Source organism: Syzygium oleosum, unplaced genomic scaffold (genome assembly GCF_021117445.2).
Source record: "Syzygium oleosum isolate NSW1041296 unplaced genomic scaffold, Sole_v2.1 Sole_v2.05, whole genome shotgun sequence".
Taxonomy (NCBI): Eukaryota; Viridiplantae; Streptophyta; class Magnoliopsida; order Myrtales; family Myrtaceae; genus Syzygium; species Syzygium oleosum.
Genome location: NW_026607489.1, coordinates 11,965,131 through 11,979,326, shown reverse-complemented (window position 1 = coordinate 11,979,326; position 14,196 = coordinate 11,965,131). Strand labels below are relative to the sequence as shown.

Sequence of the window (14,196 nt, the reverse complement as noted above, 5' to 3'; positions counted from 1 at the left end):
GACGTCGTTTCATGTAAAGTTGTTCGCGTCATGCGATGACTGGACGCCACGTCAGCAACTACATTGGGATTTTATGCAAAAATTTAGAATCACATTGACGAAATTGGAGAGTTTTAGAACCCAATTGGCATCCGCACAATAATTTTAGGACTCGTTTGGTAACTATGTCATTAGTTTCCAATTTCGACTCTTTCTACGGCTGACTATTATACCACACACTATCGATTGCCGGTCGTTGGACAATATCCATTAAAGAAAAAGAGGAAAAGGTAAACTAATAGACAAAGAATTTCCGGTCGGATGACAAGATTATAGTGTACTTGGTTCTAATACCTAACAGCAGCAACCCAAATCGAAGTCCTTGTTCGACGTCATCTAAGCGGGAACTGACAAATCCTTCACACTGAGCTGAACTGATTTCAAGCTGAACTTTATTGGGGGTGGTCTAGATTTTGAGGTTCTGGTTCTGGTTGAAAGATTTTTCAATCTGAATTTGTAGGATGGGACTGAAAATACACCTCAGACAACCAAATTGGCTCAAGGGTATGTGGCCCTAAATTCTAGTAGATTTTGGAATCTGATAATACACTAAATTTTGGAAATTTTACAGTTTCAAATGTATTGACTTGGGCCGGGAAAATTCTGCAGTTTCAAATGTATCAGCTTTTCTAGTATTATATGCAATTAATAGTTTGAAAACTGAATCATTCTATGAGTGCTTAACAAGTATCCCGAAAACACTCTAATCATGCGGTAATGACGTATGTATTGAGAGTTAGCTAGAAGAAGTGATAGTGTCAAAATACAAATGTACAAGTTGGTCGAGACTCGTATTCACGCTCTTAATATCATTGGCCGACTACGCCTCGTCGGCAAGAACAATGCCAAGGCCTATATAAGAATGGCCCAATCTTCATTCCTGCCATGAACTTGCGAACCGAGTAAGAGTCTTCTCTTATGTATTGCTAGTCATCTCTCTTTTTCTCACAAATGATAGAGTTGTCTTTGTTTCCACCATATATGGCGATGTTCAACTTTCCATAAGCGAACTAGTCTTCTATAACATTTTAGTGCGCAAGGTCCATGCATCACCATATAGCAGAAACTAATGCCTTTTATCTTTATTTGTTTTACCCCGAACCATGCATACGAAAGATCATGCTCCGTTAGATTTCTGAAGTCAGCTTATTTTGGTGCTTCAAACTTCTGCTGCATGATTTCATAATGATGAACTATGAAAATTCCACCCTTTCTTCTCCGTATGCAATGATTCGTATCAAGTTGTGTACACCGTCCTCATAGTTCGGCATGTAGAATAATGATTGAACTGAAAACTTCGCAGATGTTCATAGATTTGTTCGCTTGATACAGCGAATGAAGAGGAGAATCGCATCGAGCGGCACTCAGTTCTCATCAGAAGGGTTCATGAGAGCGACTTTGACATCACCCGCAGTGACTTTACCGTCTATTTTCTCATCGACTCATGCATCAACGAGTTTGGGCTGGCGGATAAGAACATGTAACAGAAGTAAGTCTGCAGCGGCCAAATCTAAATGGAGACTCCCTTGCAGAAAAATGAGGCAATGTGACACTATCCTCGACCCGTTTGATGGAAGGTTGATGCAGGGCGGGCTAGTTTTCCGCCAAAGTTTCACGATCAGATCCTACGAGCTAGGTACTGACTATCGAGCATCCATGGAGGCCCTAATGAATTACCTGCAGGTTTGAGTCTCTTCCGCTTTCTATCTCATATAATCAAACCTTCTCTTCTAGCTTTCCTCTCGAGCTTCATTTATTGTTTTGCCTGCGAAGGAAACAGCACTGAACCACTGCAGGAGTATCGAGTTACTGGCCGATGGTTTTGGTTCGACGCCAGAGATGTGTAAAAGGGACCTCGTATGGGTGACACCTAAATTGCAGATTGTGGTGGATAGCTATCCTCTCTGGTAAGTGCACTTTCCCGGATGCTTGTTTCATATCCAAAAAGCAATGACTTTGCCATGTCCAGAAGATGTTCGAGGTAGACACTTGGATGAATTGAACAGACTTCACTTCAGTGCCTCTAATATTTGCAGGAATAGTATTGTTGAGGTAGACACTTGGATGGTTGCACTGGGCCGGAATGGTATGCACCGAGAGTGGCTCATCCGTGATCTGAAAACTGGAAAAACCATGGTGAAAGCAGTAAGGTATGCAAAAAATCTACACTCTGATTCTGTGGAAAAACGCTCTTTGCACTTTCCCAAGTGGTTGATCTAATTCCTCAGTCGGGTTACTTCGTCCTCAATTCTGTCACTTCAGTATGTTAGTCATGATGAACAAGGAAACGAGGAGAATCGCGAAATTTACCAAGGAGATAAGGCTGGAGATAGAACGCCATACGATGAACCAGGTTCCTATCATTGTCATTGACAGCACCAAAATGCGACCGCTTAATGCCAAGACAGCAGATTATGTTCGAACAGGGTTGACTGTAAGTACTTCAAATTTCCCGACTCAATAACTTCGGTAGCATTTCCATTTTCGTTGTGCTCTCATCTAACACAAGTGAGTTCCCCAGCCAAGGTGGAATGATTTGGATGTCAATAATCACGTGAATAACGTCAAGTACATCAATTGGATTCTTGAGGTGAATTCTTCTTTCTGCAATTCCTTGTCTCCTATGAGTTTTGTTTCAGTACTCCACGGAACAAACTTATGGTTGTCAGGCCATTCCCCGGTCAATATGGGAAGACCATGAATTTCACGGTGTGAACATTGAGTACCGAAGAGAATGCAGGAGGGATAGTTTGTTGCGGACTCTGTCGACAGGGGTGAGAGACGGTCCTGGTCACACTGCAGAGGATGAAGGAATTGAATTTGATCACTTGCTGCTTCTCGAAAATGGATTAGAAATAGCAAGGGCCAGGACCAAATGGAGGCCGAGATGCTCGGCAGCTACCAGGAACTCATTTCAGTTTTTGGGAGGTAAGGCTCAATCTCGAGATCAAGATGAGGCATAACTTTTGTAAAAGAAACTATGCGCGATTTGATGAAATGATAATATTGTCCATGGGCTGGCGCATATGCAATGCCACGTGCGCATTTGAATTGAAAAAAAGTTAGCTTTTCAAACACACCCGCACAGCTGCAGAACCAAATCTTGTGTAAGCTGCCTAATAAATAACAGGACTTGCTGTAATGCTTCTTAACTTGTCCAAAGAAAATACAATGTCATGATATTGTTTCTCAACTGCTCCTAAGAAAATATAGATGGTCTTCAGTCAGGGCTGCCGAAGATAGAATGTTTTGACTCGTGACGGGAAGAGGTATGGTCTGGTTGGACCAAACTCATATGGACAGGTACTTGAGCAATATCTTTGATCTTCTAAAAACTGAGAAGTTTCATATCTTACATGAGACAGTGAACTTGTTCATATTTCAGATCTCTTCGAGACATGCGGAAATGGGATAATGGCATTGGCTGATTGGCATAACTGGGAGACTGCAAAGAGCAAATAGAGGATGGGCTTTGTTGGGCTTTTTGGAATGGAAAAGCTAATGAATATCTGTCCAGCTTTGTATGTCACCGAACTATTTTTGTAGGCCCAACTTTGGCATGAATGGGCTAATGAGCTCCCAAGAGGTCTTTTATAACTTCTTCGAATTATTTTTTGTGCAATTATGTCCCTAAATAATATGTGTTTTTAAATATTGAATAATATCTTCATTTACCGGCTTAAACTTTTAGAACAGTTAATAGCGGTACCATAAGATTTTGCATAATATCAAAGTAGAAGGTCATGAGTCCAAATCTTTTCGATCCTTTTTTTTTCCCTCTCCTTATTATACATTCTCACACTATAGTCTTAAGCCAAAATCTAGCCTACACATGCGGGATGTTACAATATTAAAATATCATATCACGCATTTATACGTTATCCCCAACTTTTAAAACAATTGACAATGACCCCCACAAAAATTTCACATAACTTAACCATCAACTCATTAGAAGAAAAAATGACCTCCTTGACTCAAGACAGATTGCGGCGTACCCAATAAGACTAAATGAGTTCTTCGCAAACTCTCTCTATTTAGGAAAATACATTTCAAATCATTAATTTTCCAAAAAAAAAAAACGCACTCACTTTCATCTTTTTCCCTCTACCCTTTCACCACCGCAATCTCTTGGGGTTTATCTTTTTCTTTCCACGCACACGTGTAGGTGTTATGTAACAAGATGGTTGGTTTAATGTACTCCACAAGACAATGCCATAGACCTTAATTTCTCTTCCTGATATGCCCCAACATTAATTTCCTAATCCAAATTATGTTCCATCCAAGCTACACCAAACTAAAGTATCTAGATGCTAGACACTACAAAAAAACATGTAATTTGCGACGAAAATTTGCAACGGAAATTTTCCGTCGGAAATTTGCGACGGATTATATTTTCCGTCGCAAATTAGCAACGGTTTATTTCCGTCGCAAATTTACGACAGAATTTGCGACGGATAAAAAATCCGTCGGAAATTTGCAACGGAATTTTTATCTGTCGCAAATTTTCGTCGCAAATTTGCGACGGAAATAAAAAAACCGTCGCAAATTTGCGACGGAAAAAAGTTCGTCGCAAATTTCCGACGGAAAAAAAACCCGTCGCAAATTTGCGACGGAAAGAAGTTCGTCGCAAATTTGCAACGGAAAATAAATCCGTCGCAAAATTTTCGTCACAAATTTCCGACGGAAAAAAAAACCGTCGCCAAATCCGTCGCAAATTTGTGACGAAAAAGCACGTCCGTCGCAAATTTGTAGTTTATTAGCCCGTGATATTCCAACCCTATCTCTCTCTCTCGCTCTCTCTCGTTTTTCTCCCTCTTTCATATGTCTGAAATCAGCAAAATCCGTGCACGCACATATTAATCTCGATGAAGCTTTTGTACTGGTAAGTATCATAGCTAGCTTCGTGACTATTCATCGTTGAATTGTAATTTCTTTTATTTTATATATGTTTATGTTTTTTTTTTTTCGTATCTGCATCACCGGTTTAACGACCGGCGACACCTCACCGGCCTTTGGATGAGGCCGAACGGCCACGCCTTTTGCGACGGAAATAGTTTCCGTCCCAAATTTGCGACGAATAAATGAAAATTCCGTTGCAAATTTGCGACGGAATCAAGGATCCGTCGCAAATTTGCGACGGAATCAAGGAAATCCGTCGCAAATTTGCGAGGGATGAATTCCGTTTCCATCGCACATTAAAAATTATTAAAAAATGATTCTTAAGTGATTATTCTTTTTGGGTATGTGTCTAATTGAAGGTCTCGCAATCCAAGTGGACGTTGCAATTCTCATCAAATTGACCACTTTCTCCTACCAATATTTCAGTCAAATATTTGGGTAAGTCTTCTTTACATGGTAATTTTTTTTATTTTTGCAATTTCATATTAATTGTTGCGTGAATAACAAAAATTATAATTTCCAAAATTTTATAGTTTTAATTAAGAACAATAGATATGATATTTTAAATATTTTACCAGAATTTTTTATTTTAATACAGACACAATGCAAAGAGAAAGGGCTTGGATGTATAATAAGAACTTACCTGGACGTCAAGGATTGACAGATGAGTTTCCTACTGGGTTGGAACTATTTTTAGACTTTGCTAGTAGTAAATATGAGTTCATGGATGGAAATAAGTTAAGGTGTCCGTGTAAAAAGTGCGGTAATGGTAAATTTCTTGTGTGTGATCAAGTTAGAGAACACCTTACTAGATTTGGGTTTAGTCCGAACTATTATAATTGGACTTCCCATGGTGAACCATTTATATCTGATGAAGGATATGGAAGAAGTGACCAATTTTCAGTTAGGGAAGAATGTGGTTATTATGAGCAATTGAACCCATACGAGAGGATGGTGATTGATGCAGCTAGTTATAATTTTATCACAGAGTCAAATCATGCAAGTACTAGTTTTACTCCTACACGTGAACAAGTGGGTACTAGTCATGCTTCACAATTGGAAGATATAGGAGTAACGGGTTTTGATGAGAATGTCTATAATGAAACTTTTCAATCTAATCAGTTCCGGGATGTGTTGAAAGCAAGCGGATGAACCTTTATGGGCGAGTTGTGAGGATCACACTAAGTTATCGGTGACGCCCGACTATTAAATATCAAGGCGAGCATAATGTGTTCGGATTGCTTCAACTCTTTTGTTGAAGTAATGCGGGAATCATTGCCTCGTGATAACATCATGCCAAGTGATTTTTATGATATGAAAAAGCTAGTGGATAACTTAGGTCTTCCGGTTGTAAGGATTGATGTATAGAGTAGGGGTTGTATGATATATTAGAGAGATGATGAAAATGCAGAATCTTGCAAATTCTGTAGCCAACCTAGGTACAAGATTAACAGGAGGCCGGGTCGTAATCAGAAGTGTAGACCATGCAAGCAAATGTTTTATCTACCCTTAATCCCCAGATTGCAAAGGCTTTATGCGTCTAAAGCCACTGCTGAACACATGACTTGGCATGCAAATCATGAAACGAAAGAGGGTCTAATGTGTCATCCTTCGAGATGCGGAGGCATGGCAACATTTTGATAGAACATACCCCGAGTTTGCGATGGAGCCTCGAAACATCAGGTTAGGTCTCTGTGCCGATGGATTTGCTCCATTTGGGAAAACAGGAAAAAGTTATTCATGTTGGCCAGTTATCTTAACGCCGTACAATCTTCCACCTGGTACGTGCATGAAGACACCTTATATGTTTTTGACATTGATCGTGACGGGGCCGCAAAATCCGAAAAAGTTGATAGATGTTTATATGCAACCATTAATTGAGGAGTTACAACGGCTATGGGTTGAAGGTGTCCCTACGTATGATGTTTCTACCGATCAAACATTTGTAATGAAGGCTGCCCTTCTTTGGACGATAAATGACTTTCCAGCTTACGGAATGTTATCTGGATGGAGTACAACTGGGATCTTAGGATGTCCGATATGTTTGGAGAGGTCAAAGTCATTTCGATTAAAACATGGAAAGAAGCCCAGCTATTTTGACTGTCACAGACAATTTTTACCGTCAAGTCATCCTTTCAGAAGGAATAAGAAAGAGTTCATCAAGAATAGGACTGAAAGAACGCGTTCACCATTGAGGTTGATCGGCGATCAAATTTGGGAGCGTGTGCAGGACTTTCCAACTGTTGTTGAGAACCCGCACGGCACGACTTTTGCGTACGGAAGTACACATAAGTGGACAAAACGCAGTATATTTTGGGATCTACCATATTGGAAGGCCCATCTTATTCATCATAATCTTGACGTCATGCACATAAAAAAGAATGTTTTCGACAATGTCATAAATACTGTGATGGATGTCGCCGGAAAAATAAAAGACAACTTGAACGCAAGAAAAGATATGAGAGATATTTGCGATCGGCCAATACTAGCTGTGGATGCAAGCAGCAGGGGACCAAAATCGAAAGCAGTTTATACATTGGATAAGGAGCAGAGGCGAGTTGTTTGTCAATGGTTGAAATCTGTGCGGTTTCCTGATGGATATGCTTCGAACCTCGGAAAATGTGTTGATTTGAATGAATGCAAGTTCACAAGTTTGAAGAGTCATGATTGTCACATCCTGATAGAAAGACTAATTCCAATAACTTTGAAGGAAGTTCTACCGAACTTTGTATGGGGCGCCATTACAGAGTTAAGCAATTTCCTCCATGATATTTGCTCGACAGTGTTAAAAGCATCGCACATGGAAAAACTAGAGAGAGATATTCCAATTATTCTTTGCAACTTAGAAAGGATATTTCCTCCAGCGTTTTTTGATTCGATGGAGCATCTCTTAGTTCACTTGCCTTATGAGGCCAAAGTTGCCGGTCCCGTCCAATTTCGATGGATGTATCATTTGAGAGGTAATGTTTTTTTTTAAAATACAGTTCAAATTAGTTTATCATATAATATGTTCCGATAAATTTCTTTCTATTTCAACTAGATTCTTATATCATTTGAAGAAAAAAGTGAAGAATAAGGCACGTGTTGAAGCTTCAATTTGTAATGCATATATTGTGGAAGAAGTGACAACATTTGCATCATACTATTTTGAGCCGCACGTTCAGTGCAAGAGGCGAAGAGCAGGCAGAAATGATGAGGGCCCCATTGATCCCAATTGCACAGCATTCTCTATTTTCAATTATCTGGGTCGATCAAGCGGCGCATGTCAGTTTCGTTACTTATCAGGCGAAGAATTTCATGCAGCCCGTACTTATATTTTACTGAACTGTCCAGAAGTCGAGCCATACTTCAAGTAAGTGTAAATTTGTAAATATATGTTTTGTGTGTCAAATATTCGCTAATATTTTTATGGTTTTTAATATTAGGATTTTCCAAACTGAAATGTTTGGACTACAACCAAATGAGTTTGACCGTTTGTGCGATGAACAATTTGCAGCATGGTTCAAGACATATGTAAGTTGCCTATGGACCAAAACCAAGTTATTAAAATTATATACATCATTTAGTATAATATATATTATTGACTTTGCATGTGTAACCTTAGGTTCACAGTAATTATGATGAAATTGGAGGGCAAGGATTGCTATATCATCTGTCATGGGGTCCACAAGTTAAGAGTTCGAAGTTAGCCAGCATATTTCATAAATGGATATAATTTTCATACTCAAAAATATGGAATGGGAAAATCCACAATGAATAGTGGTGTGTCTGTTCGGTCATCCAATGGTGGCAGTTCAGAAGATGATTTTTATGGCTTATTGGATGAAATCATAGAGATAGAGTACCCTGGACCATTAATGATGCGGGTTGTGTTATTTAAGTGCACGTGGTTCGACCCCGTCAAAGGAATGAAGGTGCATACGAAGTTCAATTTGGTTGAAATAAATCACAAGAAAAGGTATATGAAATATGAACCATTTATCTTGGCACAACAAGCAATTCAAGTATGTTATGCATCATATCCTAGTTTGAAACGTGACAAAGCTGATTGGTGGGCTGTATGTAAAATCAAAGCACGAAGGAAAATCGAGGAACACTGGAAGGATAGAGCCTACCAACAAGAGGAAGTGTGTAACACGGTTGAAATTGAGGAATATAACATACCAACTTTACGAGATCCGTATGGAGCAATGATAGATGTGGATCCAACTGAAATTTGCGAATTAAATGTACAAGAATGTTTAGAATCTGATTTTCAGACAGATGACGAAGACGGGGACGAAGACGAAGACGAAGATGAAGATTAAAATTTTTGTCACAAAACACTATAGATGTGTAATTATTAATGCTACAAGTGCTATTTTGGTTGTTATCATTATTGTTCTTGTTATTACTGTTATTGTGCTTTTTTATTATTGTTATTGTCGATTATTCTTTTTATTTTAATTGATCGTCCGAAATTTTATCCCTAAATGCCGACAAGTCAAATATTATTAACGTGCCCTAACATTTCCGATATTCTAATTTCCATTGCAAACTTTGAGATGCCAAAATTTTGGACTGAAAAAAAGACGTAGCAAATTTAGGACCCAAATAAATGAGATGCTAAATTTTTGACCGAAAAAAAGACGTTACAAATTTACAACGATCATGTAGTATGTCCATATTTGCGACGGACCAGTATAGTCCGTCGCAAATTTGCGACGGACTCAAGCTGTTCGTCGCAAATTTGCGACGGACTCAATCTGTCCGTCGCAAATTTGCGACGGATTTTTATTTCCGTCGCAAAAATTTGCAACGGATTTTTTTTTACGGCGCAAATTTGCGACGGATTTTTATTTCCGTCGGAAATTTTTTGTCGGTCGAAAATTTGCGACGGACATAGAACGTTCGTCGCAAATTTGCGACGGAAAGTGGTGTTCCGTCGCAAATTTGCGACGGACCAGTATAGTCCGTCGCAAATTTTCGCAAATTTTGCGAGGCAATATTTACCATTCGAAATTTGTGACGGATTTTTTTTTACGTCGCAAATTTGCGACAGATTTTTATTTCCGTCGTATATTTTTTGTCGGTCGAAAATTTGCGACGGACATAATTTAATCCGTCGCAAATTTGCGACGGACTCAACCGGTCCGTCGCAAATGTGCGACGGAACTCAGCCGATCCGTCGCAAATTTTCCGACGGACTCAACCTGTCCGTCGCAAATTTACGAAGGACTATAGTGGTCCGTCGCAAATTTTGCGAGGGAATTTTTTCCGTTCGAAATTTGCGACAGATAATTTAATCCGTCGCAAATTTGCGACGGATTTTTATTTCAATCGCAAATTTGCCACGGATTTTTTTTTACGTTGCAAATTTGCGACGGATTTTTATTTCCGTCAGAAATTTTTTGTCGGTCGAAAATTTGCGACGGACATAGAAAGTCCGTCGCAAATTTGCGACATTATTACCCCCTCCCCCTCTTCCCCGACGCCGCCCAAGCCCGATCTGCGCTGCTCCCCCGCCGCCGTCGCCGCCCAGCCTCGCAGCCGCCCCGCAGTCCCCTGCGGCCGCCGGTCGCCCCAGCAGCCCCCGTCCGTCGGCCGGCCATCCGCCCGCGCAGCTCCCGCCCGTCGCCACGCCCCCGCCCGTCGCCCACCTCCCCACCCGTCGCGCCCTCGCCGTCGCAGCCCTTGCCATCGCCGTCACCGCCCGGCCTCGCGGCCGCCCGGCTCCCCGCCCGTCGCCGGTCGCCCGCAGCACCCTCCCCCGTCGCCGGTCGCGAGCCGCCCGCCCCGCAACCCGCCCGCCCGTCGCCCGCCCCCACCGGTCACGCCTCGCCCGGCCCGCCTCGCCGCCCTCGCCGCGTCCGAGCAGCGGCCCGAAGCCTCGCCGCCGCCGACCCGGTGGGCCGACGCCGTCCTGCCGCCCTCGCCCGCCCTCCCGCGGCCGCCCCCGCGTCCGTCGGCCGGCAGCCGCCCGCCGTCGCCGCCCACCATCGCCCGACCGAGGCTCTCGCCGGAGCATGCCCCACCCGTTGCCGCCCTCGCCGGAGCTGCTGCCACCGTCGCCGCCGGCCAGGCCTGACGCCGTCGTCCACCGCGCTCATTGCCCATGCCGCGTCGTCCGTCCGCGCCGCCTCGCCGCCACCGGCCGGCCACCCGCCTCCTAATCGCCGGCCGATGCCGCTGCTGCCGAGCCGCCGGCCGCCGGCCGGCCACCCGCCTCCTAATCGCCGGCCGACGCTGCCGCTGCGAGCCGCCGGCCGACACCGTCGCCGCCAACCGACACCGTCGCCGCCGAGCTCCACCGTCGTTTGCCCGATCGTGGCCGAGCACCTGGCCGACTAGTCACCATTTGGGCCCATGCCCTCGCCGGGACCGCCACTGTTCGATCGGCCGGTTTTTGTTGTCCTTGAACCAAGTAAGCAACTCCCTAAACCCTAGTTAGTATAATTAGGTAATTAGTCGGACTTGTTTAGGGATTATTTAGGATCACTCTTCGTTGGCTAAGTTACGGGTCGATTTCAGGATTGCATGTGGCTTTGATCGATGGTCGACTGGTTAATTTGTCTTTTATGTGGATGATTAAGCGTTAAATGACGATAGGGTGATTGATTAAGCGTTTTCACAGAAAATGCTTGAAAATTGAACAATTCTGTAAAAAATCATGGAAAATTACGAAAAATTAAAAAAACGGTATATGTTGAAGCGGCTGCGTTGGCTTGCGCTCTTGTCCCCCCACGAAGGGATCGGAGTTCGAACCCCAGCGTAGTCGTTAGGGATTCTTAAGTGTGGCGCCGTGGTGGTGGGTCCTGCGCTAGCGTCACCCCAGGTTTATCCCTCCGGCTGTCGGCCGTGCGGGGGGTTCCTGGGTCATAAAAAAAAAATATGAAATTTGACCGTAAATGTTTTTTAAAATTTTTAAAAAACTAAAATTTCATAATATCACAAAATGGCAAAAATTAATAGTGACCACCCATTTTGAGTGAAATTTAGATTTTTTAACGTTCCGGGACAAAAAATATTAAAATATTAAAAATTTTCATAACCTTGTAAAATGGCTTAAAATAAATGTGGTCACCCATTGTGAGGGAAATTTTTATTTTTTTTGGGTGAAGACAAAAATTAAAAAATTATAAAATTTCAAAACTGCATAGAATTACCTAGAAAACATGTGGCCATCAACTTGCAGTGAAATTTAAATTTTTTTAGGTGGCCAAAAAAAATTTAGAATTTAAAAATTTTCAAAACTTCACGGAATGGTTTATAATACCTGTGGCCACCCACTTTTAGTTATATTTAATTTTTTTAACGTGCCCTAAAAATTATTAAAATAAAAAAGGACAAAAATTTTGGAAACTTTACCTAATAGCTTATACTACCTGTGGCCACCCAATTTTAGTATGGAAAATTTTTTTTATTTCACGGGAAAAATTTTTTATTAAAAAAAATAATTTAAAAATTCTAAAAATTTTTAAATTTCACAACTTTACAGAATGTCTTAGAATATCGGTGGCCACCAACTTTTAGTGAAATTTTTTTTTTTTAGGTCCCAAAAAAAATTTAACAATAATAATAATTTTTCTTTTACAAAACTTTACAGAATGACTTAGAATACCTGTGGCCACCCACTTTCAGTGAAATTTAAATTTTTGTACGTGGTCAAAAAAAATTTAATCAAAATAAATGCGATTCATATAGTGATGTTTGATACCTGTGGCCACCCATATCGTGCTCATATATTGATGTTTCATATCAAAATGAATGGGATTCATAGTATATTTGTTCGTAGGAAATTGCACGTCACAAGCACTCGACATTGGCTCATTTCAAGGAAACATTTTCTCAGTCTTTCCATCAAAATGGTAAGCTTCGTCATGTACATCATTATGTGTCTGTAATACGTGTCAATAGTTCTTTACATATTCGCATAACCTTCCTACTTGTCAGTATAAACGTGGAGGTCATTCGTATAGAAGATAAGCCTCTTCCTCGTCCTCGTCCTCGTCCCCGGCCCTTTCCTCTTCCCCTGTCCCGTCATCTAACCCTCAACCACAATATGGTCCGTCACAATATGGACACGTTAGCCCTTCCTCCAACACTCAACAACATGTTACGGGACTTGGCCACATGCGAACTGAATCTCCTCCAGTTCAATCTCCTTTAGCTCCCTCTCCTTCCGTTCCACCCCATTATTCGACGGAACAATCGAATATTGACGGAAACACAGGTCAAGAAGATAACTGATTCTTTATATACCCATTTGGAGATTCGTAAGTACTTCATTTTTATTTTAGTATATGTAATATTTAGGGCTTTAGATATTGATGTCAACTGAATTGTCGATGTTGCACAATATCCGTATGATTGCAGATTCACGGATGCTCCATCTGTTGTGAGGGAATTGAACAAAATAGTAAGAAACTTTTGGATGGGAGAGTATATTACTTACAGAAGTGTTCCACAAGAAGTGAAAGAAATATGGTGGAATGAGTTCAAGGTAAGTTTTACATATTTTATTTTCTCACTAATTAAGTTTGGTGTAGTATATTGATGGTCAAGAATGATGTAAAGGGATCAGAACAACTCTGTAGTTTTCGATACCTAAAGGACCAGATATTTTCCCCGACATGAACTTCACAAAATCTGTCTATATTTGTCCGTGCATGATTATGGATATGTGATCATCATAATAACTTTCAATTTGTGTTTTTATTCATTGCGCGGAAGTTCAAGTGGGAGGAAGCGGAAGACAATGAAGTGAGAAGAATTTTCGATAAGAAAAACGGTGATTTTATGCGAAATGTCATGAATAGAGCGAAGATCAAGCAAGTGAAGCCGTTTTTCTTTATAATTGACAATTGGGCGGCAATTAACAGATTTTGGGCATCTGAACAGAGTCGACAACTCTGTGAGCAGAATAAGAAGAATCGATCTTCTAGTTCTAGTGATGAGTCAGCCACATATGCTGGGGGCTCTATCAACATTGCGGAGCATCGCAAACGACTGGTAAGTCTGTTAAATGAGTTATAAGTTAATTTAATTCAATTACTCATGTTTACATTTTGTAGGCACAAGAATTGGGGACGGAACCGACATTTGCAGCTACATTTGAACGCACATTTCAAAAGAAAGATAAGACATGGACTGGCGATCGAGCAAAAGCTGTTAAGGTATGTAAGGTTATACTTTGGCTTATATGTAAACTATAATGAAAATCGTGAATGCTTTCAATATTTATGGTAGATATATATATAGTGATTTTATTTTCATCTA

The 14,196-nt window shown here is 41.2% G+C and overlaps 1 protein-coding gene across 1 annotated transcript; it reads left to right on the top strand.

The window, feature by feature from the left end:
• Window positions 1-1,575: 1,575 nt before the first annotated feature.
• On the top strand, window positions 1,576-3,092 carry LOC115678497 (palmitoyl-acyl carrier protein thioesterase, chloroplastic-like). Its single transcript, XM_030601896.2, has 6 exons — window positions 1,576-1,722; window positions 1,813-1,946; window positions 2,076-2,189; window positions 2,302-2,473; window positions 2,561-2,629; window positions 2,709-3,092. The coding sequence occupies exons 1-6, from the start codon at window positions 1,576-1,578 to the stop codon at window positions 3,000-3,002; spliced, it is 930 nt and encodes a 309-aa protein (XP_030457756.1). The 3' UTR covers window positions 3,003-3,092.
• The last annotated feature ends 11,104 nt before the right edge of the window (window positions 3,093-14,196 follow it).